Below are 27,410 nucleotides of genomic sequence, written 5' to 3' on the forward strand. Positions count from 1 at the left end.
ACAAGTCAGAAAAGAAAAGCATGGAAAATATAATGAATTCACTTGCACAGTACATACACATCCCTGTATTTTTAAAATGCACGTTAACACTGGATCATCTTTTTGTAAAGGCCAGAAAGTATTTCAAACTGATAGATATAGAAAAGCTGGGAAGATGTGCCTCAAAATATATTTGCTTAACTTACAAGGCAAATATTTCATATATTCCATTATAATTTCATCATTTATTTTCAGTCTTAATTTTTAAAACTCTACACCAAAAAAGACAGTTTTCTAGGTGTAAAAGCACTCAGAATAGAATAAATCTGAAGTATACAAAAGCAGGAATTACGTTTCCTTTTCAAACGACTTCTGGAACATGCAGTATTTAGTGACAGGTTTTTTTCAAATGAAGCCTGAAGTTAATCAGTATGTATAAACAACAGATATATTTACATTTGTATCATAATTGAGCTATATACAAAAAGCCTCATACAACATTTTTGGAATTCAGACAAAGTATTTAGAACAACAGTTCTTATAACATGGTTGTTCTACACCATGGCTGAAAGTGGGCATGTAAATAAAATTCAGACATCATACACAGATCTCAAAAGCAGTGACAAAGATTAGTTCTATGATAAACAAAAATCTATTAATAGCATCTAAGACAATGCCAGAAGTTTGATAAAAGTATAATGAGAAGATGCTCTATTTGAGGAACTTTATGTTAAGAATCATAGAAATAATTTCCAGGAGAACTAAAAAAAATAAATAAACCCACTGTGATCTACACTGTACCATGTTTATTTTTTTCTCAAATAATATAAAAAAGGGCTCTCAAAAGTTATTTCCTTGTAACAAAAATGGACATCAAGAGAGGTTTTGCATATTTTCCACAATGCCATTACCATTACTGAATATTACTTTCAGCAGTACATCAACAACGTAGTGCAGATAAAGCATGAAGCGTGGTTTGTTTCAACTGAATCAGAAGATGCAGTAAGCTCTTCAGGCAGGAAAAGAATACTTTATTTGTAATATATATTCTCATTATATCTTGGCAGTAAAATCTGCATGAAATAAAACTAAAGCAAAACAAACCAATAAGGTGAAATGATGCCTTACCCTATGCCATGCTGGGTGTAAGGTAGTTATTTTTTTAAGTTTACCAGTTTCCTAAACTTTTGTTACTGCTCTTGTTGGACACTTTCAGCCGGATCTGCTCCACAGTGTACAGTTCCTTCTGCAACACGTCAACAAACTCAGCATTCAGTCCAGGCAGAAATGAAACTACTTTTAAAAGCAACTAGTAACAGGCTTAAATGCATTTCAAACAATGCACTTACATATATATATATATATTCTGTCTTCAGAACATGAATTTGGGAAGAAGATGATGAAATAAAAGACTGTACATCACTCTGCATGACTTCAGAACTACAAAGAGTAGATTTGGCTTTTTGCCTTTTTAATGCTCATGGCCATTCTGAAATGCCCTTGCCCCCTCCCTATTCCTTTTCACTATTTTTGTCCCTTCAAGAAAAAAATAAAAACACCTCAGAATGCGAATGTACTGACTCATTGGAATGACAGACATACAAAAGGTAAAAATGACAGATACAAAGAAGTTAAAGAATTTTATTTCAAGAAAATTGCATTGTGCGTGAATCTGTGACTGTGATTATTTGATTTCTGAGCTCTCTCCCACTTTTTCTGGAGAACAGAGATAAAACTGAAGTATTCCAAATGAGGACTTAACTATTTTATCTATTTTTAATAAATTGGTCAAGATAGGTGAATGACAGCATGCAACAAAGAAAATATATAAAAACTTAAACCAAGAATTTCAGCCAAAAAAACCCTGAAGGATTAATAATCAATACATACTTGATTAGTTAAGTCATAAACCCAGTATTTTTCTGCTTTTAGAATGAAGTGTTTCTAAGTATGCAAAATTAATACATTGTAAACATAATCATACAAGCAATGCTAATTATGGTTTAGCATTAGTTTCTTTGTTATTGCTTGCTGTTCATACTTTTAAATTGACACTTTCAGATAGCTTTACTAATATTTTCATTAATCAGTAAAAAAAAAAAAAAAAAATCAGCACAACCAGCCTTCACCTATTTAATGTACTTAGATATTTATGTGTATCATAGAGTGAGGTATATAAACATAAACAAGCACCTTAGAGGCCTCTTTTGTCTAGCTTGTGTTCTCTGCCTCTCAACTTGTGAGCAAATTGGACAGATGCCGTTTTAAAGAACGGTTCATCTCTTATGACACTGCACATGCTGATGCTCAAATATACCACCAGGAAGCAAACACGGAAAGAAAAAACCCATCAAAACACCTTGAATAATGATTGGGGACGATAAAGGTCTTCTATCCATGTATTTTCAAAATAACAAGTCAGTATCAGAGACATTTCACGACCATAATAAATAAACATCCTCTGCCACTGTACCATTACAGTAGCTGAAAGTTTACTAAGATACCATTTTCCAGTCACTTCCCCTCTCAGCTTCACTGACTTAACCACAGCAAACCTCTCCTTTCCACAGAGGCTTCCTATCCACAACTCTCTGTCCATGGCTCTTCAAACGGTATCAGTATTCCCCCCACTTTTGACTACCATCCACACAGTTTTCTTGTTCCAGTGTCTTTCTCTCACATGCCTGACTTTCTTCTTTCAAGTCCTGGAGCTTGAAAAGTCTGTATTTTGCTGCCTCTCCACATGAGCTTAAGACTGTCTCTCAATACTGTTTCTGCACATTTACCATTCGAACTCGGGTTCTTCTTTGGCTTACCAGTCTCAGTCCTGCCAATCTCCATACTTGGCGGTAACTGCCAGTTTTTTTTCCCAGACAGCCACAGCTCAAGGGTTTCTCTGTCTAACCCAAGGCCCTGTTCATACAGCAATCTGCATAACTTTGGCTTAGCTTTATGGAGGAAAACAAGATGTAATAAAGGAGAAAGACAAACTCTGCTAGGTAAGTACAAAAATTTGTTGCGTCTGTTGATTTGAAATGGTATGCACTAATGACTCAAGAAAAAAAGAAACCACCCCACAAAAAAACGACACAGAAATTACAACCCCTGAGAATACAGTGGAGAATCTGAAGATGACATTCAGCAAGATCAGGACTAGCCTGATCCAGGAACAACAGAACCTGAAACACCTTCACCTTACCAATGTCTGCCTCACCAGCAGATTCATTAGACATCTGCATACTATGTGTATGATGCTCATAATAAAGCTTAGCCTAGCAACATGTTAGTCCTTACCAGAAGTGAATATGCAACTGTGTATTCCTGAGTTATGAACATTCTGCTCGTACCTCCCTGAGAATGACAAACAAGTGAAGTGACCCAGGAGAGTTACACACCTGCCCAAATTCAATGCCTCATATTATTCTTCTTGTCTAGCGTAGCACTTGTCCAATCTCCATTTGAATCAAACAGACTTCAAATCAGTCACTGACACCACTGTTGACCACTTTGCTCTCAATTTCTCCACAAGTCCTGTAGCAACTTAGTGCTCCAAGGCAGGGATAAGAAAATCAAAGCTCAGATGACAAAAGATCTAAAAACCGCTGTACTATGAGTCTGCTAGTTACGAGGGAAGTATTCCACTCCCAACATTCTTAAAGGCTTCCAATTTTCCAGATTTCATCAAACTGACATAGATATATTTATTCTTTCTCCTTGGGAAAGAATAGGAGAACTTTGCCAAAACTCAATTAACTGATCAAAGACTTTGGTTCACTTCTCTTCTTAAAGGCCTATATGTATATATGTTGGGGAGGGGCATGCTGCCATAAAGTTTCAAAATAAAGTAAGTTTCAAAATAAAAGTCTCAGGTCTTTTAATAATATAATTTATGTGTTTCCTATGGTGGGAGGACCAACTGAAAAAAAGGAAAAATATTGAAGTTTTAAGTATTATATACTATAAACTTAATGCATGTTTACTTTTCCGCAAAATGCAAAGCGCATACTGTTATAAATACCCAGCAATCAAATGGGCCAGCAAAGGCAAGTTTCTTTTTTAAGGTGTCATTTGCTTTCAGAGAAGAATCTGGAGGAAATGACAGTAAACAGGAACGTAGCATGTGCTTAACACTGTTTGAAATCATACACTGACCACTCCAAATACACACGCACGTGTGCAGATATACTTATAAACAGTCTACACACAGTTACGAAATACTATCTACAAGGTGAAAAAGAGGCCACAGTGGTTTTGGTATAGCTTAGAAATTAATGGCTAGTTCACGCAAACTGTTCGGATCAAGTCTTCAAGGAACTACGACCTGCATCAGACAAAAAACTTATGGTTAGTAGTCTTCTGCCACTCCTCTGAAAGCCAGCTTGTGTATTCCCCACTTTTGTTTTGAATGAAGGGGGAGATCTTAACTCAGCATCCATAAAACCTGCACCCACAACCCCACTTCGTAGGGTACACCACTACCCACCAAAGGCAATAATTTAGAGTGACTAATCTCCTGTCCTCACATTCTCTGTCCCTCGGGAAAAGGACATTATCCCTTTAGTGTAACACTGCTAGAACTTCACTCCTAGCAGTTCTAACTCCTTCTCTGTAGAAGAAGGAGTTTTAGAAAGAAACAGTGTCGAGTTTTAGCTATAACATTATTTATAATTTTCTGGGGTTGAAAGGAATTGGCAAACAGCCCTTCCCAGTTGAGTTTTGGGAGTTTATGTGTGTGTCTCGGTCCACTGCTATGTTAGATGATGCAGCTCTTTTAATGCAATTTGACAGGTGCTCACTGAAAGCTATTATTAGATGGAATGATATCCTAATGCACTGAATTTTGAAAAGCATTTTGAAAAGTCACTCTTCAAAGAAGGCAGAGGAAGGGGCTGGAACTGGGATGTCTTAACTTACATAGTGGAGCCTTCCACCAAGACAGAAAACTTCTAGTGGAAAACAGTAAGCATTAGCACTGGTGGTTCTCTAGTATGTTGCTCAACAAAGTAACCTTTTAAACTACAATTACAAACTACAACTGTTTTCCAAAGACATGGATTAAATAAACAAAATAACTGAAATACTTTCTCACCCTTAAGTACTGTTCTCAATAACTCACTATATTGACTACAGGAAGATGTTTCTTTTATAACAAACCAAATTTTTTAATAGTTTACTTATATGTACAATAAATATGCTTTATTCCTGAACTCAGCACTGGTGAAACTACCCCATGAGCACTGTGTCCAATTCTGGGCTTCCCAGCACAAAAAGCATAATGGAGTTACAGGAGCGAATCCAGCAAAGGGACTGTGAAGATGATTAAGGGGCTGGAGTATGTGTCATACAAAAAGAAGCTGAGAGAGCTGGGTTGAGAAAACGTATTTCTTAGTGTTTCAGTGAAAGGATAAGAGGCAATAGGCAAAAACTGAAATACAGGATTTTTTTTTTTTTTTGAATCATAAGAAGAATCTTTTTTTTTTTCACTATGAGGAAGAACAAACTGCCCAGAGAGGCTACAGAGACTCCATCCATGGAGATACTCAAAACCCAGTAAGACACTGCCATGAGTAATACGCTCTATCAGATCTTGTTTTGAGTTAGGGGACTGGGGACTAGACCAGCCCTAGAGGTCTCCTCCAAACTCTATTCTGTGATTCTGCTTTTGATAAAAGCAGAAGTGGTTCAGAAAAGCCTTTCAGAACTGAAGAAAATTAAACTCCTGCCGTTTACTTATTGTCCTTTAATGTGAAAAACTAAGATTACCACTGGAGTTTTAAAAGCCCGCTGGTTTTCTTATCTCTTTTTCACAGCAAGTGTTATTAAAAGAACTGTCAGTAGGTACCAGCAGACAACAGGCTGTTTTTATGTAAATTTAAACATTTTTTTACTAAGACTGGTTACAAAATAACACTATTTTTTTTCTTTTCATCTGCTATGCATTTTGAGATACTATACTGCTGCTTTCCCCGCTTTTTCCATACCAGTGCTTGCACAATCTCTCAAAAATGGAGAAAAACTTCAGTTAAATATAACTGGATTGATTCACATCACACAACTGGACTACTAAAACTAGCACGATTGTTTTTACTCATAAGAACAAAATCTTAACAGATACTACTTTTGGTTTTAAAAAAAGGACATTTTAGGTATTTTCTCCTCAAGTGCTTTTCTTAATATCCCTCCACAGACAGGTAGTTTTCAGTCTTCATCAAGCTGGAAAAATCTAAGCGTTGCTCTCTTTTCCTGTCAATTATTACAAAATGGTCTTCAATACTGAAGCAAACAGCTTTATAAATAAGGTTATCCCTGGCACAATTTCTCACGCTGTTAACTGAATCCCATTTGTTATTCTTTCTGAACATCTTAAATCAACTATTCCTTTTTAGTGCCAATTTTCTGGTCACATTTTGTTCCATCCTCAAATCACTTCAACTTTCCCCTTCTCAATTTCTGCATCATCAAATGGTAATGCAAAATATACACTGTCAGGAAGTTATGTTCCTAACAGTTTCTACACTAGATTCTTTCTAGTTCACTACTTTGAGGTTTACAGAATTTGAAAGTTGATTTCTCCTCTATGTATTACTTGTTCTCATTCTCTCTGCCCAGTTACCCCTTCTTTTGTCTCACTTTCCTCAGTTTCCCAAACACGCCCCCTTCAGCAGCACTTCCATATTTTCACCTTTTCCCCAAAATACTTTAAAAAGTATAATTAATTTGAACAGAAATATAATTTAAATATCCTAAATGTATAAAAAAAGGATGATGTGGATTGCTCTGGACTTGCACAGATTCTTGCCAATTAAACCAGCTATGTATTCTGTTGCACCTACTTAATGTCTAGTTCAATAAGCATTTATAATAAAACACACTTTCAGAACATTTTTCCACATCCCACCCCATGTACTGTGAATTTTTATACACAAGTTAAAGGACAGCAAATTAATATGGACTCCATTACCTCTAAAAGAAGCTCTACAAAGGAAATTCACCATCTCAGTGGACTTCACAATTTCACAAAGACAGTTTAAAGATGGCTTTTTTTGTTTGTTTTTATTTAGTTGCCTTTTACCAGGTATAAACCACAGAACTGTGCTTATGCTAATTACCATGCTCTCCATTAGATACCAAAATACAGGCAGAAGTCTCATCCATACTCTTACATTTTATTCACCTGGCTTGCTGAGCAGAGATGGGAATACTTAAATAAGCAGCCCATACCACAGGGTCCAAAGAGACTTCCATTTGAGGCCTGGAAGGCCTTACTACAGGCATACTTACATAACAGAAGATTTATTTCCTCTCCTCCATTCCCCTTGGTAGCAACATCAGCAACCAGGCATAATTTGTCTCTGACGTTTAGTAACAAGAACACTTTAGAAAGCTCTTCAAATTTATGAGGTCTTTAAACCCAAGGATAAACCTTGGCTGCAGTTTACTCTGAAGTATGTATTTTTTATTCATATAGTATTACCAAATTACAATCAAGTTGTTCCTACGCACTTTTGGTGCTGCTATTGCTAGCTTTTACTGCTGTATTAAATTGTTAGCAAACAGCTAAAGGCTGCCAAAACAATTTCATCACATCTATTTCATTTTTAATACCCTTTTGTAAGAAACAGCTCTGAAATTATTGTTAATACATTATGGCCAAATAAATGTCAACAAATTGTATCATTTGGGTTACTGTCATTAGGATTTTTACAATTTTTTTAGACTTTATTAGAACATTATTTTTTAGAATTTATTAAGTTAGCTATCAGTCCACTACTACAACTGAATTATAATTGTATTTATTTCCAGCTATTTAAGCTAAAACTAAGCAGTTCTTCAGCTTTTTAAGTATCAGTACCATACTTACCTTTAGCTATCACTACAATGTCCGCTTTCTCTCAAAACTAAAAAACCTCATCACAACTGCTTTAGCACATATGGGACGGTGAAGCTCTCCTAAAGTCCTGAAGGTGCAAACAGATGCCACACAGTTTTCCGAAGACACATCCAACCCTTAAAACCCAATTGTGCACATTAGCTTTCAGGAAGAGTAAGGATATACTAGTCTGTATTCACTTTTAGCTACAAAAATTTAAATTACAACAAACTGAGGTTCTCTGCCCAGAACTTAAAATTATTTTGAATTTCTCAAAGCCAGCATGCCTTCTCGCCCAAGTAACAAATAATGTGACAGCAAACACGCTTTAATACATATATATTTTCTCTCAAGTAAGTTACTGCACAAATGAAACTCTATGTTTATTTCCAGGAACTTCAAACTAAAATATTTTATTCATATTCAGATGTCCCCTCAGGGAAATAGAGTGACTTACAATGACATCAACCGTCATCCAACAAATTAGAAATGGATGGCAGAAGGATAAAATAAATTAGGTGCCAAGAAAGCTTTATACATCCTTAGGAAAACAAAAGCAAAAGCTGTGGTTTTCAAAGATAAAACTTCTATTCTGTGCTAGAAACAAGCAAGGCTTTTCATCAGTTCTGAAACAGGAAATCGAAAGCTGCCAAAGGATGCATGAACCGCACTTAAGACAAGCAGTTTTTCTGCCGAAGTGTTTTTACATTATTTCAGATGCAGACAAGCTCCTGTATGACATCAATAGGCAGCATTTCTGTTTTCTCACTCAATGCCTTTTCCAAGTGACAAGTGCTGACCTTTCAGTGTACTACATCTGCTCATGCTTTGCTCCTTTCTACAATTGTTTCTAGTAATATAGATCAAGAATGACAAGCAAAAATAAGTGTGCTGTGCTGTATAGCTGATGTGCCTGCGTTAGCTAATTAGAAAGGATGCTTTACTGAATTATCATATTTGGTGTGCAATTACTGCAAAGCAACAATATAAATTAACCTTACAGAAGAAGGTGCTCAATATTGATGCTGACAACAGATACCTTTCCCTTCCCCCAAACCCAACTCCTATGTCAGAAACAATGTTTATCTAGAATGGCTTTGGTTTTGCCTTCAAAAGAAATGGATTTCTCTAGTAGAATTCAAATGCTTGGCCACCCTTCCTCCAACTTTCTTAACCTAACTTTTGTTTCTTTTTAATAAGAAAAGGGAATGTCAGCAAAACAAAATGTCACCATTAAATCATTTCACAGCATTTTGTGTCAGAAATGTAATGGAAAATGTGCACATCATGGGAAAGGTTACTGTTCTTCCAGAACATCTTTTCACTTGGTTCAGAGCTCATCCCTCTACATAACTGTGCAGGCACTACTGATGGTTGTTCTCCCTGGGCTTAATTTGGCAGTTGAAGGATTGTGGCATTTTCAGGAAACCACAGTGCAGTGATTTTAGTGGGTACCCAGCTGAAAGTGATGCTATGATTTAGAATAATTACTCTGTTTATCTGCAATGGTAAAAGTCAGTTACTGCACCATATTCCAATGTCATCTTATACTTTACTGTATATTTTCCTAATATGGCATCACATCAGATCTCAAAGTCAGAATCAGAGGGACATATTGTTCATGTTCCTCAATAGTAAATACACATGAAATACAATAGCATTACCGAGTTTGACAAGTGGGGGGAAGAGTGGGGAAGAATCAGTTCAGCCAGTTAATCAAAGAACTGAAAATTAATTTACACTTGACCTTTACATTGTTACAATCAGTGATATGAAAAAGGAAACAGACCCATATTACTTTCTGCTAAAAGCTTTTAGATATTCTGGAAGAAAACATACACTTCTCTTTTTTTCTCTTGCATATCCTTTCCACACCTTTCTTCTCAAAACTAAGGGAAATTACTAGGCCTTCTCAAGATGAGGTCAGAGAGGCTTAAAATTTAGCTGTAACCTGAGTCAAGACAGCATGGCAAATTCTTAAAATTGTGAGCTTCTCATCTCCACAAGACAACGGTACTCAAAAAAACATTTGTCCAAACAAAAATATAAAATAAAAAAATTAAAAAAAGACACTTTAAGACGAACAGCAAGATTCAAAAATGCATTCAAGGGGTAATTAAGTACTACCTTAAACATTCAGGGATACTGAATTCCTGCCTTGATAAGGAATCTTGCCTTTGGCATTTTGAATGGCCTGAAGCAAATCAGATTTAATTTCATTGAGATGAAAATGTAAAGGAATCACACAAAGCAGAAGTAATAACAACAATCTCAACTGCTGCAAAGGAGAAGCCAGTTTTAGTGTTTGCAAGGCAAAGCAAAACCTTATTTTAGCCTTGGATATGGTATACATGACAAACATCCAAACCCCCAAATTAATCAAAATAAAATAACAATCATGTCAAAGAAAATAAAATTAATAAGGCACAAAAATAAATGAAAACCATATAATTCTATTTTATAAATTCCTAAGTTTTGCTTACAGGAAAAAAAAAACAACAAACTTTAAGGTTATCCAATCTGTAACTTCAATAACCACACCAATAGAGAGCTAAAGTAACAGCGACAGTAGACAAAATGAAAAATCTAGTGGATGTCAGCACTATGCTGACTTACAGTAACAAGAAATAAAATGTACAACTCTAACCCTTTCCCATAAAAAACCCATTCTGCAAAATGATTAATACTAAATTTCACCATTCTCAAATTATCTAAATACTATTATACAACACTTATTTCAGCTACCTCAAAATAAAGTTCAATAATAGAACTCGATTTCCTGTAGTATATACTGGAAAAGAAAGCCATCTTTACTAAATATAATACTGAAGAAGCATTATGAGAGCAGGGTTTTATTGGCGTTTTCTTAAATTATTTTTCAGTGTTCATGTATTTAAAAGTATGTCCTCCAGTAAGTAGCGCCGAAATATCTTGGGCAATAGAACTACCAAACTAAAAAGAGCAATAGTTCATATACATATAGATTATCTATAGCCCCTGAGGTAATACCGCCATATGCAAAATTCTTGATTTAGACCCAAATCAGTAACCAATTGCAGGCAACTTTGATCCACTGATTTATTAATGAAAATGGTGCTACACTCCGTTTTAATCATGTGAAGAATAATTCTGGTCAATGCTATAAAAATTGACTCAAAATCCTTAAGCTTCCTGACATCTAACTGCTTTTCATATATAGGCTCCTTTGGTAATATAAAACATACTCTCACACTACTCCAAGATAAAATTTGTTTTGAATAGTGTATATGCAGTTTTGCACCCAAGCCTCAGACCTCCTATTATCAAAACACCATACAGATTAACTAACTACAGATCAAAAATTGTAAAAGCATTGGTCAGCAGCAATGTAACAGTATGCATCACTATTTTGCATATTAAGATTTCATACTGAAATAGTCCATAATATACATTACAGCTCTGTGAACAGACATTTTGTTCAGAAAACTGACTGCACAGATGCCCACTTGATACTAATTGTGAGAAGCCAAAACTGATGCTGCAACATAGCATTTAAATGGCTACTGTGCCCTGCTGTGGTCTTCTACCACATTACTTTAATACCTGAACACGAACATTCTCAGGTTATAAATTTCATAAGTATAAATTCCAGTTTCACGGCACTGTAGCAATAGCTCAACTTAATGATATAACACAACTGAACTGATAAAGAATGTGACATTTGTTTTCTGAATATCCTGTATTATGAAATGCTCTGATGTGATAACCTTGCTGCACTGAAAGTGACTGAAGCAGTTTGGCCACAATGATGGAGTACCTGACACATTTAAACACCAAGTGAATTGAATGATCTGATGCAATTCTGATGCTGGAAGAAAAAATTACTGAGAATGACCACATAAGTAAGGAGCTACTGACCCCATGAAGATAGATATTTTTGCAGCCATAACCTATTACTGGTAACCAGACTGGGAAACAATTTGATACGTCATCTTTCCTCCACCATCACAGGTAATGTGATTTCATTTCCCTGCATCTTGTTTCATTCAAGTAATTTTTATCTTCTGAAGAGGCACCACACTCAATGACAGCTTTATCTAAAACAGCTCGCTCATTACTTATAGAAAAAATAACTAGGAGATCATCTTCATTATACTTTCTTATTAATTTTTCCAAATCCTAGGAGTTACAGAAGACAAAAAAGTGCAAAGGTCTCTGATGCATGTATTTCCTAAGGCAGCCAGGAAAGTAATACATAAAACTGAAATTCACAGCTGGTTTGGGAACAGATGACAACTTTTGAATATATTTTCAAGTTGTAACATACAAATCCATGATTGCAGGACAAACTTATCAAGCAGCTGTAACTGAAGAACAGAACTATATTTTTTAAAAATCACCGATCAGATCACTTATTTACAAGTGGTCATCTAGTTACAGACTTCTAAAGTTTATGACACTGGTACACCATCTTTTCAGATCAGTAGACTCATACTTGTACCTGAAGAGTTCATAAACTTCTACTGTTCACAAAGGTTCTACAGATTAAAGCCCAGCATACAAGAGCTTGGCAGTCATTGGTCTACCATCATAAAAAGATCTCCTTTAAAAAACTACACTTTTTCACAGTATTTCAACAGGAAATGCCATTAAATGAAAAAATAATATTAAAAAAAAAATCCAACATCCTACCTGTCCCCCAGAGGGGAAAAAAAACAAAAATAACAAAAACCCCAAACAAATATCACCCTTTGCTATGTCTGCCCTTGACCAGAAAGCACTGGTAGGCAGAATAACCTTCCATGCAATTTTGCTCTCTTTTTCACGATGAAGGCTCAAATCTAAGCTTTACATAAAAATAACGTAAGATGGCCTTGTGCACCTGGCTTCCTCATTCCGAGATAATGCAGAATTGAATAGAAACAGGTCTTTTAATCATGGCAACGTCTCCAAAATTTCTGGTTTGGGTCACTCCGACGCAGATTAACTCTTAAGATAATACAGTATGATCTCGAAGGAACGAAGAATCAAATCAGAGATGGAACACAAAATCAGTTTTCAAAGACCTGAGCTTCTGTTCTTTAGATGGCTTCAATTTCTGTGAGAGTCAACCATAAATCAGGAGGAAAAAAAATAATGTGGGCTTCAGCTCAGATTCTGCTGTCTCATTTCAGGAAAGTAACAGGTAAAGAAATCCTTTAGATATCAGATAAATAGACTGGTTCCTAATACACAGAAAATTCTGGAGCTTGCCATGGACTATTTGCAGTACAACTTCAAATGTTCCACACATTTGCAGATTTAGGTAGCTGGGTACCCCAGATGCAGAGATGCCTTGCACTCTGCTTCTCAACAAGCACTGGAAGTCTTGCTACCAGACCTGTGCCTGACTTCCAGGTACTCCACAAGACAGCTTCACAATGCCTACAGTGTTTTTTGGAATATCTGCCCTAACAAGTGAATTTACTGAAAAATCTGTGGTATGCTACAGTAAAATGCAATGCAGCATAGGTAATTCAGTTTGAATAAAATCCTGTCAACAAAAATGTGCATTTGCCATTATATTTATTATCCTTCTATCTAGCATAATAATAAGACTTTTTAGAAGGCAATAAAATAAGGTAAATGACAGATAAAATTATCTAACAGGGAACTTAAGCAATTGGGAAAACTAATGTGCAGAATTAATCCCTATGAACTATAGGGCAGAAATAAACTACACACCTGAATGTTAAGTTTCCTTTCATTCAAGTAGTTCATTTCAATAAAATAATGCATTTGTAATCCCCTGTAAAACATGAGATTGTTGCAAACTGTGTCTGAATTACGTAACATTTTCCTTGTGATTAATCTCTACATTAGCAGCCTTAAACTTCTGAAACAGCCATAAATCATGGGCTTTCAATTACTAAGATGGATTGTTAACTTTGTTGCAGTGCATTTAAAGTAATTAATAATTAATGTACTCATTCTGGAATAAACTTCAGCTCACACAGAGCTTCAAAAATAGCAGCTAACAGATAAGGAAGAAATCTTTAACTTGAAGGGTGGAATGCGCCTCTGAATGAAATATAAGAAATACAAATGCAAAGATGAACCTATAAAAGACAAATTCATCTGAGGAATATGGCAATTCACAGTTTCAGAGAGAAAATTTCCAGAGAATTCAGAAAGTCTGACTAGAACACGCTTTCTGTCAAAGCCAGAATTAAACTAGATCACTTTTTGTAGCTAAGGACTCAATCCTTTATACAGTCTAAATTATCAACCTAAATTTGATACGTACATTTGTATCACCAGAATTACAAATGCTGCATACATTTTAAAGATTTTCAGTTACAGTATGATTTGATGACTCCAAGTTATGCCAAGACTCAGTTTCACTTGAGAGTTTTGCTTTGTTGTATTGTTTTTTTTCTGTAGTAAATAACACTGCATGTTTTTTTCTTTCTCCCTTCCTACTCTTCACCTTCCCCCTTAAGGCTTGCCTTGACAGAATGAGAGATACTGCATACGGAGGGTATTACAATTGCTTGAAACATACGACTTAGTATGTTGGGAAAAATGAATACTTCCACATGTAGCTTATTTCCTAGTAAACATGCGCCCTAAAAATAACATACATGCTTAACAATTTCTTTTGCAGCTTTACATTTTTGAATAGTTTATAAGCAGCATTCAAATCTTTAAAAAAAATTTACTCTATACTCTTTCAAATACATGACTTAAGTATTTTTTACCTTCTCTGTAATGCTGAATAATTTTGCTTCAGTTGCTATATCAATCAAAATAGGACATTTTAACTGACTACAAAGCATAAAAATTCAATATATAAAACTATACAAGAATTTATTACAATACACTTGTGCTTTAAACTGTGGGATGAAGAAATGCAATGCTTTTTCAGAGATATCTTTAACCTGGTCATATATGATTTTGCCTCATACGTAAACTATATTCTAATTTTATTCTGCTTTTCTCAAATCCAGTACTGAGATTATCAATTTTATATAATGCACTATATTCCTAAATATTACCCAGGGATGTCTTAAAGCCAGTGACTGAAGGTATAATACTATTTTTTTTAATAGCAGCAGTTGTGAGGGCTGGATTATTTTTTGAGAAGTGGCCACTTCTAAAGAAGTGAAGTCATTCAAAAGTATTCCCTAGGGAGATTTTGACCTAGGTTAGACTGTGTATGCTTCTTTAAAAAAAAAAATTATTCTACATATTAATAGAAAACACACAATCCAATTATTTTTTCTTTTAGCAAAATGGAGCAGACAGTAATACTGTGCTAGATCCACTTCTTGTGTACTGTCATTCCGACACTTACTCTGGGGTATGGGGCAAGATGGAGAGCTAGCTGAACTATTCATATTGAGCCACCTGAAATATGCTTCCTTACCCATGTTTCTACTAAATATGGTTAAGTTCTAGAGGGAGCTACAAGGGAGATATTTTTAAATTTATTAGAGACTCATGCAGGAGAGTAATAAAGCACTCAGGAAACCTATAAAATGTCTAAACTATACACAACTTCAAGATTGACAAAAAGAATGAAAAGCATCATTACCTAAATGTTTTTTAAACCAAACAGTAGAGATTCCCTCTAAAAACAATTTATCCTTCAAAATTATTTTCCAAGTTTATTAGAAAATTTATCTTTCACATCAAGCTTTAGAAACTCCTGTGTTTCAAAAGAGGTCTTCAAACAAATATTTTCAATATTTGATTACTCCTTAAGATATAGCAGTATGCTGTTATAGGTACCCTCTGGCTTTACAATACTTTAATTTCAAGCACACATTATGACTCCTTTCAATGAATGCTTATCTCTTTAAAAAAAAAAAAAAGTGCCGTGTCTCCAAGCGTTAAATCAAACCTATCTGCATCAAGTATAAAATATGAAAACCCTTCCAGATTTTACTATTATTCCTCTCAAAACTCAATTAGAGTTAATTTGAGTAAAAAGTTATTCAAAATCCACACCTGAATTACAGATACAGCTTTCTTACTGTCATTTAGAGTGATACAGATCAGAATTTGCTCATTTGAGTAGATTTATTCAATTAACTTTTCACTGGTCGTCTCATTTGTAAATCTTGACTGTACCACTCACTAATCTTGTAAAAGTTAAAAATTTCAAATGTATTAAGTTCAATAAAACTTACACAGATGTATAGAAAGGAATTTATAAAGTAAATTAACTGTGAATTCTAAAAACAAATATAAAATTGAAAAGTATCACAAAAAGGATCACAAGACTGATACTTTTTTGTGGACAAAACCACAAAATCTAAACTTTCAGTTCTAGGGCATGCTACTATACTGAAACAGCCTATCTATATAATCTGACATCAGTGACTAACAAGTACTGTCTTGGTATGTCTATAAAACACACATGGCAAATATTAGCAGGGAACATGACAATATATTTTAGCAAAGCTAAACTTAAGATATTCTCAGTTTAACCATTTTCTGGGTACAAAATTGTAGTCACCAAGGCAAACTTCAGCCAACTAAGGAACCATCATCATTCATCAGAAGGTAATGTACTTTTTTAGGAAGACTTTCAAACTCTCTCACAAGGAATTACTTAAAGATTTAAAACTATATGAAAGACAGGTTCTGTAAACACACTGCACATAGAAAAAATAATCCCTCAGCCATGCAATACTACACAGAAGCACCTAAAATGGAGTCTAAAAAAAGTGAATCTCCATTAGTCAAACAGTAATAACTGAACAATCTATGCTTTTATCCTAGATTCATTATTATACACTACACTTTTTAAATCATTCCTTAACTTCCTTTTATCTTTATTCAGTTAGCAACCCCAAAGTGAGAGCATCACATATAGTTTATAAAAACCTAAAATTTTCAAAAGCAGATTGTTCAAGAGTCGTGTAACCAGCCCTGACAGAGGAAACACACAGCAGAAAAAGCTAGAAGGCCCATGAAGATTATAAAAAAATAATACTAAAACAATTCAAATTTACTAAGTACTTTACCACCATTCTGCAATTATCAAAAATAAGCCTTCACAGCACTGAATAAAACTGCAGGTATTTATAGGAATTACCTGAAGAAAAGCAAGCTTTACATCTGGAATTTATTTCCAAAACTAATATGGAAAATAAGACAGATTAAAAAAAAAAAATCCGAGAATTATGAAAAAAGGACTGGAACATAAGAATTTCCTCTCTCCTCCCATGCAGGATTACTATCCATTTCCAAGCCCAATTCTAAGGATGGTTTATAAGAGAAGTTATTGGATTCTGGCATGTAGCAGCCTTATTTTGAGCTCATCTAAATTGCTACTAAAATATTTTCATGTAGTAAACAAGACATACCACTAATTTTCTACCATATTCTTTAACTGCAACTTAAATATACAGTTAGTCATGGCATTTTCTCATCTTACCCTTTATGTCCTGAAATGTGGTATTTAACACTTCTAGAAAAAGCCTGAAGAAGAAAACTAATTCACTAGCTTTTTCACAGTAAAGCACAGTACATGGTGTTCCCAGGATTCCTTCCCACAATGAAAAGGTTTTCCTGCATCTTTCATTTTTTGTGTACCATAAGGCTGAAGAAAGCCCTTTATCTTGTCATGGGCAGTTAAAAACTGCTGCCATCAGCTCTCATGACTGTAACTGTATCAGCAATCACTCTAATGTCCTGCCTCTATTTCAAAGTCTGGTACTGAGCAGGATCTAGGAGTACCTAGCAGGAGTAGGCTGCCTATATATGAGAGTCAGTTACTGATGAGCTTGTACAGGCACTATGCCTCCAATTTGGAAATAAAAATACAAAATGGCATACAACCCTTACTTCCTCAGTAAATCACAGGCTGTAATTGATACTAAAATCAGCTGTTCTGAGTACAAAACATCTGTACCTGGGACACATCCTGATTCTAAAGCTATTGCTTGCATGTATCACTGACTGACTTGTCTCACAACCCTCTTGAAAGAAATTAAAAGATGTATTTTGGAATCATTCCTTCAGTTAAAAACAACAGTTCCACCTGAGCTAAAGAGGAGATCTTACCAAGACAAGTCTAGTTGAAGCACAAGGGACCTAACTATAACACTATTTTTATCTGAAGTTATTACGAGATCATTTTAATGAAAGCTCAGTAGATTCAATTGAAATCCACTTTCTGGTTGCTAAGCTCCAGTATTCTTCTTTAACGAATTGTGAGCAATTTCTACAGCTTCACAAAGAGGCGACAATGCTAGCTATAAAGTCAGAATCAGCAGAAGTTCAATGGCAGCTATTCTACACTTTAATTAGATTTCTCCACCTACTAGAAAACCTTTCAACAGATTTTTTTACTTCTGTTTCAGATAAGAAACATGATTATCAAACACTTTCATAATCTGCATGATTAATGGATGTATATTAATACATTTTTAAAAACATACATTCCTCATAATCCACATTTCAGCTCATAAAATTGTTAATGATGCTAATTTAATTACTTTTAGGATGCTCCTGTAGCTTTAATGTCATTAAATTACTGGTTTATCTTTCTGACCTGCTCCGAAACATTGACAATTCACCCTGAAAAGAGAAAATTATTTCTCTTCTTTTAGAAAAACAGATTATCTTGGTTATTTACATCTTAATTCACAGAGTAAATGTGTTTGGCAGGCCAGTAAGTGAATCAAGTCAATATTTTTAATGCAATGTTTCCCCTAAATAAGATTTTGTTTGTTTTGGTTTTGTTTTTTTTAAGCACATCTTCTTTGTTATAATCACAATGACAAAGTGATGAAGATGGAACTTTAATTTCTTAAAGTCAGAGCATCAAACCTACCTGACTAGATTTTCATTGTCTCCAGTCCCTTTGCAGGTAGCACATTCAGTCCTTAAATCCTCTGACTTGGGTTTCTTTTGTAAAACAGACTGTCGTTGTCTTCTTTCTCTGGGAATCCGTTCCTGTGATATCAGAAAGCAAAAGAAAGGAATGGGGGGGCGGGGGGGTAAGGAGGGAAGGAAAGCAAATATTTCAATTATAGCACTGAAAACAACACTTCAGCCCAAAGTTTGATTTTTTTGTGAAACTGTTAAAAAAAACAAACAAACAAAACACTATATTCCAACCTCAGGTTTTTCTTCTTCAGGCACAAAGCTTCGTTTCCGTCCTCTAGTTCTCTGGAAGAAAAATATATTTAAAATTCAATATTGGATAGTAATATAATGGGTTTGCTATTTATCTATTATTCATAACGATAACAAAAACATACCACAGGAAATAATTTAAAGCATTAACTACTGAACCACTGCAAGACAATTATAATAACCGATGTCAGAACAACAGCTTCAGATCCTGGTTATAAACCTACAGACCTAACTAATAAGTAAATATAAATACATTTGTTGACCTAAGCATGTGAAGCTTTATTCTAAAGAAGACTGCCACCAGAACTGCAAATCTCCTACCAACTTTGCACAAACTTCCCAATGCTGAAATTCATAATCTGAATACTGATATGAACAGTATATTACAGCAAATTCCTTGAGCACTTGAAGTGCTCTTTTTGTAAGCCAAGTGATCAGATTAAAAAAAAAAAAGCAATCAAAATTAAAAAAAAAAAAAATCATTAAAACAGAAGCAGAAAATAATTCTAGCTTTTGAGGAGTAAGCAAGAATTAAAGGTTTCAAACTGAAGCTTAGTGTAATGGGCATATGGCAGATGGTCATAAAGCTGTAGCATATACTAACTTATGACTAGTACACAACTGATGGAATGCACAATAAAAAAGTGGAAATTATTTCAGTATTACAGTTGGCCAAAATGTCTAAATATCAACAGTGAGGAGGAAAAGAGGTTTCCATAGACTCTAACCGTAAACACCAAAGGTTTACAAGCAGCTGTATGTAACTAAACTCAACTCATGCGAGTCCAGTTTCAGTCCCAATGCTTTCATCTCTCAAATAGCAGCATTATAACCCGCATATGTTAAGTAACTGTCACAAGCTGACAATATCAAACTCTCTCCTCCTTGTTTAACAAGGAAAGAAAATTAGAAGGGATGCAAAAGGAAATTAAAAGCCTCAGAGACTGTTCCACTAACCTACAATGTCTGACACATTGACACTAATAAAATAAATAAGTAACAAAATGAACTTTTAAGTGCTTGTTTTTCTGGAGGAAATCATCACATTAGAAAATCATTTGTCTTATGCTTAAAACAACACTGCCTACTTATGATGTCTTCAAACTTTTTTTGAAGCAGCTGGTGTTCATTGCAGAAAAAGTAAAAGCCAACTGATGGGAAAAAAAGCGAGTTTAAAGTCACAAGCAACCATAAATTCAATTGCAAAGAAGCTAGGAATATCATGTTTCTCCTGTTTGGGGTCCTCTTTGCAGGGGATTTATCCTAGTTTCAAATTAAGACTGGTCTCTATTTTAAACCATTTTAATTAGATATTTAAAATATGTTTACCTTATATAACTATATTTTAATAGTCAAAGAAAGTTCCACTGTAAATAAACCCATCACTTCAACGTATCTATACCTTTCTACCAATGCATATTTTGATCTGCACATGTGAATAGCATACTGTTTGGGAAGTTTTTTTTCTTTTTAGGTAAGAGTTAACTCTATAGTAGAAAGGACTGTAACAGAACAGAAAACAATATTCTACCTTGTGCCTCTTTTACCATTAAGATTCTCTTCCACATTTCCTTAAAGACAATTTATAAAAATCTGTAAAAGCTTCTATTTAATACATCTCAATATTTACTATACATTCTATAATACAGTCATATAACTGAGGCGTTCTACCTTCCACAAGCCATACAGTAGATACCTAAGTGTACTGATTTATTACAGGTAACTGAGTTTATCAGTGTAGTATTAGAGATATTCGTGCAACATGGGCTACATGACAGCTGCATGTTACACAGCCCAAGGTCACTGTAATTTAAAACCAGACAAAAAAGGGTTTGATCAGACATCAGCACTGTAACTGCCAATTTCACTACTTTCAATCTCTGGCATTAGTCCTAAGTACACTTATAAATTTTGACAATTTTAAGCCACATAGGCATTGCTGAATGCAGCTGTATAAAGACTAAAAAGAAGTAGATGTAAAGGTACATGCCAATGTCAGCAGTGTTATGGTCCTCATTGTCTCCATGCTTAAGCAAGAAGAGAAAATAATGCATGCCTTGTACAATTAGAGTAATGCCATCTTCAAAACTGATATGCAATTTGGAAAAAAAGGTAACAAGAAAATTTTTTACCCTAAGTGTAAAAGAATACAAGTTAATAACTGCATTTTAAGAAGCAATGAATCATAGTCTAACTTCAGCAAGTGGAAACACAAGATCCATAAATAATCTAGTCACCTTTGTCAAGAAAATGTTGGTTTTCATAAAAAGCGTGATGTATATGACAAGGAATATCACATGAAATTATACTTGCATTATGCTTCCATTAAATTTCTAAACCTTCAAACATGCTCGACAATCGCTAGAAAACAAACATTAAAACCAGTATCTTTGACATACACGTTTGTAGTAAATCTTTTATGCTTTTAAAGTAACAAAATTTTACACTAATGTTTTTCCAAACCTATCGTCACACATATTTCTTCCAACATACTGGCAATGCTAACTTCTTCACAGAATCATTACACTATTGCCAGCATTCACAATGGAAAATAACATCGTAAAATTCACAACAAAACACTGAATATTCTCTGATTTTCAACAACAGCCTTCCAGTAATAAGGCGTATGTGACTTTATATACGTTCTCACTGAAGTTACCTTACAGGTTCACCAAAAAGAATCAGATAAGCCTGAACTATTTTGTCCGATATTTTTCACTGCTGTTTGCCTCACCATATTGTATTCACCGTTCAAAATGCTTTGAATAATTTCTATCACTAGTGGGCTCAGAATCAGATTATAAACATAAAACATAAGAGCTGCATATACCTGCCATAAACAGATTTCTTATAAAAGAAAAGCTTAAATGAACAGTGTTGTTGTGTATGTCCAATGATAATACTACAACTGAGACAAACTTGTTCATATTCAGAACTTATTTAGAAAAAGAGATGTTAATCCAGTATAAAATGCATGTAACTTGCATATCAGCTTAGAGATTTAAAAGAATAAGGACATAAATGGCTAAAAACCAGAATACTGACCTAAGAAATTAATAATGATGAAGCACAAATGATGCAATGTGATGCAGATCAAATGCATGAGTGATTAGGGGTGACATTTTTACAATACATATGGACAAAAAATCAGTAGAGGTATGGGAAAAACGTGATTCCAATCCATGGAAGGAAGTAGTGTACTCAAGACACTTCAAAAAATTAGACCATTAAAAAAAAAAAAACAAAAAAACCTCCAGTCCAAAATGGAATTAAAGATGTTGTTGGAAGAAGAAGAAAGACTGAAATGAGAGTCTCCATTTTGGACGTGTAAAACTGAAAAGTAAAAGCTTCAGTTATCATATTCAAGTTGTTTATAAGCAATTCGGTAACAACTGGACAACAATATAAAACATGTAAAATTAAAAGGATTAGTTAATGCATTAACTGTATGATTTTGAATACTCTCAGAAAAAGAAATTCCGTACATGAGAGAAATTAAAGACATTTGTAAGGGACAAACAAAGCCTGTGATGAATCCTTCATTCTGAGAATAGGCTGGTTTTGCAAAACAGCAGGTAATTTTGTTTACAAAACAGTAAAGGAAACAAAGCAGCAAAGCCAAGCCCCAAACGAAACAGTCTGTTTGCCACTGCTCATAGATGCAACAAGTTGACATACGAGTCTCCAAATATGAAAGCAGAATGGAGAACATAACAGAATAGGTGCCCACCTGACCCAAAACCACCATGGCTGTGACAAAACCATATTGCTACGCCTCTGGAAGACGCATGCTTTAAACCAGTGCATGCAAAGGCAGGAAGAGAAGGCAGAACATTCCCTTAGAGCAGTTTTGCTTTCTCAGCTGGAAGGAAAGGAAAACCAGCCATGATCCAGAACTCTTCGACAGACCAAAAGTGAGGAGGCAACTCCCAAGAGTCACAAGTATATGCTTCTGTTAAATACTAAGTGTTCACTGAAGTGCTCCTGGAGGATAAGAATTTATAGTGTCACCTACTTCATTTCTTCTTGTACATAAAAAGATAAACAGGAGTTATCGGTGTTACAAAGAAATGGAAAAGAATATGAAACACTGAAAGCATCTGAGGTCAGTGGCAATGGCTCAAGTCCACTCCACATAAAGTAAACTAGCATGGTTCTGGATGTGATCTGCTCAGTCACTATTTTGCAGAAAATCAGTGGTGATTTGTGCATGGCAATTTCAAAAAGCTCTTTGAGAAAGTGAATTTAAGCCCAAGAGGTTAGAGAACAAAGATATTTAACAGAACCTAAGAGTCATTTAAAACAGCGATAGCAATTCTGCCAATATTTCAAACATCAAAATAGAATGCACTGCTCCCAGTTTCTCCTTTGCTTAATGCATTTACTGGTTAATGTATTTTTTTTTAATTGTTTGCATATGCACACAAAAGCAGCAAAGAGGCCCAGCACACCAGCTTATGCCATTTTGTTTGTGTGAATTCAGGGGTTTCACTATGTTAGTGTGTACTGCTTCTGCTAATAGACAGGAAAGATGATCTTTATCATGCTGGTGCTTCTATACCTCTTGGATGTCACAGAAACAACATCGTCATACATAAAGGGCTTTTCTTCACTGAGTTTCTGATACCACTAATAATATTGGTACCATGAAGCAAATATTACCCTTCTTCATAAAGGTGAGCACAGGAAATTCAGTCAGTACTCCAAGTGCTCCTGGAGTTTGTGGGCACATGATGTTATTATGAAAGTGTATTTTCATTTCTGAATTTCATATAGTTAATTTGAAACTAGTCGCAGATTTCAAACTTAAACATTGATTAAATTACTAAAGACACACCTGACCCACAAAACTACTGGTACTATAATTTCACTGATGTATAGAAAGTCTGTGGATGATGATTTGTGTTGTAATTACTAAAGGGACAAATATTAAGAACTTCAGATGCTTTGATTTTTGTAGACCTATAAATCTCAAATTCATTCTCTGAAATACAACATATTTGCTTTTTGTTTCTGACTGACCAGAAGCTACACTGACTGCTGAACAAAGGCACATAGTTACATATACAATACACAGTGAAGACGACCAGTAGGAGATTGCAACCATGCTTTAATTCTGTTTCCCATCTAAATTCTTCAGGCATCTTCATTATCTTATGTCACCTTTATAGTTAACACACTGATATTAATGACGTACTTCCACAGTTTTACCTTTTATCAAACAATTGTTCACTGATACATATCACACATACCAAAAACTTTTAACCCTCTCACTCTTGAAGGCTTTAACATCTACTTGTTGTTGAGAATCATTCCAAAGAAAGAGGTCATGTCATTTAATTACTACATAAGATGACTCTGATATGAAACATAAGCAGAGGAGAACACTTTCAGAAAACAGAATTGGGAAAACTTCCACTGCTACCAAAAGGTGACCTAATGAAATCACTGTGCTAACTATTACAAGCATGCATAGAGCAAACTATTTTTCAATAGTTTTTTTAAAAAAAAACACATTGAAACTGCACAGATAATGTGATCTCTCTCCCCTGTTAAACACAAACTATGACCGTTTTTCAAAGATAGCAATTTTTAATCCATAATGTCATCCAATCCTTATTAAGAGTTCAATGTTCCAAGAATCCTTTGCCAATGGAAAGTTACAATCAAGCCAGCTGCAGAAAAATCTCTTTGACTCCCTTTGCTTTGTTAAAAGGCAGGTAAAAATATTCTATCAACCACACCACACAAGCACAAAATTATTTTAAATGAAGGTAAGGACAGCAACATAGACAGCAGATGGCACACTCGCTCAATACAGTTCAAAGTGAATACCTTAAGTGGTACATACCAATACTATTCAAAATACCTTTGAAATAATTATTTAATTTTCTGGAAAACTGACAGCAATAAAAAGGGAACTGACAAATAAACAGCAGTAAATCAAAACATGATTATAAAGAGAAACAAGTCTACCATGAAGTTTAATTAGAACTGCATTTTACCCTATTTCTTTTTCTTAATTCACATTCTCTTGAATACTTTTATTTTCTAGAAAAGTAAAAATTTTGCAACATTCCTGCCATCAAGGTATACTATCACTGAATGTGGCAATTAACTTGAAACTACCATTTCTGAGACTTGTAAGCATATAACAGAATTCAAGAACTGGCAGGATCTAGGTTTTTTACCCTTAATTTATTCCAAAGCACGCACATTTGGAGAACTGAAACAGAAGCAGGAGGGCAACAAGGCCAGAAAAAGTCAGTCTGCAGATGTGGCTAAAGTAAGTGATGCTCTTCTGGAAAACTGAACTTAATGTACTATTTGCAGAAGAGATAGACACATCAGTTAACTTATGTATTGACATTTATGCCATCAGAATACCATGTGTAATATGTCCATCTCTTCATGCCTTTGCTACATCAAAAAGAAGTGACCTTTCATCTATGGGTGTTCTTCCACTTTCTTAAAAAAGAAATCAAACAAACAAAAAGAAACCAAACAAAATGCAAAGCTCTGATATACTTCCACTACTGTGGAAAAGCTGTATGAATGTATCCTACTTCCCTGCTTTCTAAATTTGACCTCAAGCCAAACGAGTCCTATACTACCATGCATCCATGTATTTGGCAAGCTGATTGATTTAGTTTTTATGTCTGTACTGACACATTACAGACTCAGCTAAGCTTTTACATTCAGTGATGAAGCAAAAAACCCAGGTATTTTATAATGTTCTTTATAATGATAACATTACATTTCAGAAAGCTGTGTAACTCCTGATTGATTTTTTCCTACAGCATTCGTGTTCAGCTGACAGCAATTTCTTTAAAGTTGAGTAAGTCAAACACCCTACCATCAGATCACTGATTTGAAAGGTCTTTCAGGTACTTATTTAGAAGTCCTATTTAAATGAGTTCATAAATCACTGACGATGTTAACTAAAATGACGACTGATAAATATACATAAAGTGCTTTAAAATTATTTATGTTTTTATGAAGCAGTGATATCAAATCATTCAAATTGGAATAGCTGTTATGTTTTCCTCCTGCAGCCATCTGTTATTCAAAACTTGTATCAATGACATCACATAATTAAGTTACACAATAGATGTCTGGAAACCACTTTGGTGGAAATGCTTCAGTTAAATACAAGATAAGAATCCTGTTTATCTTTTAATATACTTGGTAAGAAAAAAAAAAATACATCACTCCCTTTGCTATCTTTTCCTATTTGAAACGAAAGCAAGAAATGGTCATCTATTCTAAATAAGTATTTATTTGTAAAACAAAAGCAGTATACACAACCACTCCCTGCACTAAGAACACTTTGTAGGTGCTTTGTCAGTATTTTTCTTTTATCATTATTTTTTAAAAACTAATCTACTTAGACTACAGCCCCTCCGGCACAGAATTGTTTTCTTCCATGTTCCGAAGAATGAACAGCATAGTGTTGGCTAATAACTTCTTCCCCCAAACACAGACTTTTTACCGCTAAACAGAAAAATTACTGTTTATTTGGACTGTACACAATGCAATTACAGAAAAAAGCTATTAGGTTTTCAGGTTTTAGATAACGAAAATAAGTCTGATATTGAAAGATCAGAAGGTTTTATTTAAATCCCTCAACACACCATTCAGTTCCCAAAACGCCTTTACAAAAAAGCCTTTTTCACCTTTACAACACAAGGTAGATACTTCCTACTCAGTAAAAAGGAACCAGAAATGGAATTTCCAAACAAAAGAAAACACGGCATATTAAGAGTACCAGCATGTGACAGCATTTGTTGGAGGATGGACCATTCAAACAACACAAACAGTACTTTACTTCAACAGATACAACAGAATTACAGGAGAAAGCATTCCCTACCACCTCTTACAGCTGAGCAATATGTCTCAGGAAGATGCTCATGTATGTGACATTTCTCACAGAAACTCCACTATGCTTCCAGACAGCACGTACAGTAGGTAAAACATACTTCAAGGACTTTTAAAGTAAAGTCACTGAAATATACTTAATTTTTTTTTCAAGGGATAAAAGCGGAACACTTATTTTGCAAAAATATAACACCAGACTAACAAAATTATTTTAGCAAAAACTGTGTATTCTTTTTTATTCAAGAAGAGAAGTTGGCAATTTGTTAAAAGCTGGTTTTGTATACATGGATCATCTCTGAAAAACTGAACATACATAGTTGAGCAGACAAAACACATTAAACACTCAACTTACTGCTCTAAAGCACTATCCATATCTCTTTAGAGATTTTTTCCAAATAAACAAACCATTGTACACTTAATCTTTATAATAAAAATATCCAATATGAAAAACCATACAGTTCTGCAAAAATGTTTAAAATCGTATTCAGATTTTAAGGAAATATTTTAAACTGTTTACAGACTTCTGGTTTATGCAGATCAGCTATTGATTTCTATTAGCTATTAATTTCTA

At 34.6% G+C, this 27,410-nt stretch overlaps 1 protein-coding gene across 2 annotated transcripts in view; it reads right to left on the reverse strand.

The window, feature by feature from the left end:
• PHF14 (PHD finger protein 14) overlaps window positions 1-27,410 on the reverse strand; it is a 161,945-nt gene that overhangs the window by 76,591 nt on the left and 57,944 nt on the right. For both annotated transcript variants that reach the window (XM_062605005.1, XM_062605003.1), the window contains exons 15-16: window positions 18,944-18,994; window positions 18,657-18,778 (exon numbers count right to left, since the gene is read on the reverse strand). In XM_062605005.1, the coding sequence (XP_062460989.1) occupies window positions 18,657-18,778; window positions 18,944-18,994 (173 nt within the window). The remainder of the gene's footprint in view (window positions 1-18,656; window positions 18,779-18,943; window positions 18,995-27,410) is intronic.

Source organism: Pezoporus occidentalis, unplaced genomic scaffold (genome assembly GCF_034315485.1).
Source record: "Pezoporus occidentalis ecotype Australia unplaced genomic scaffold, CSIRO_AGI_Poc_V1 ctg9, whole genome shotgun sequence".
Lineage (NCBI taxonomy): Eukaryota > Metazoa > Chordata > Aves > Psittaciformes > Psittacidae > Pezoporus > Pezoporus occidentalis.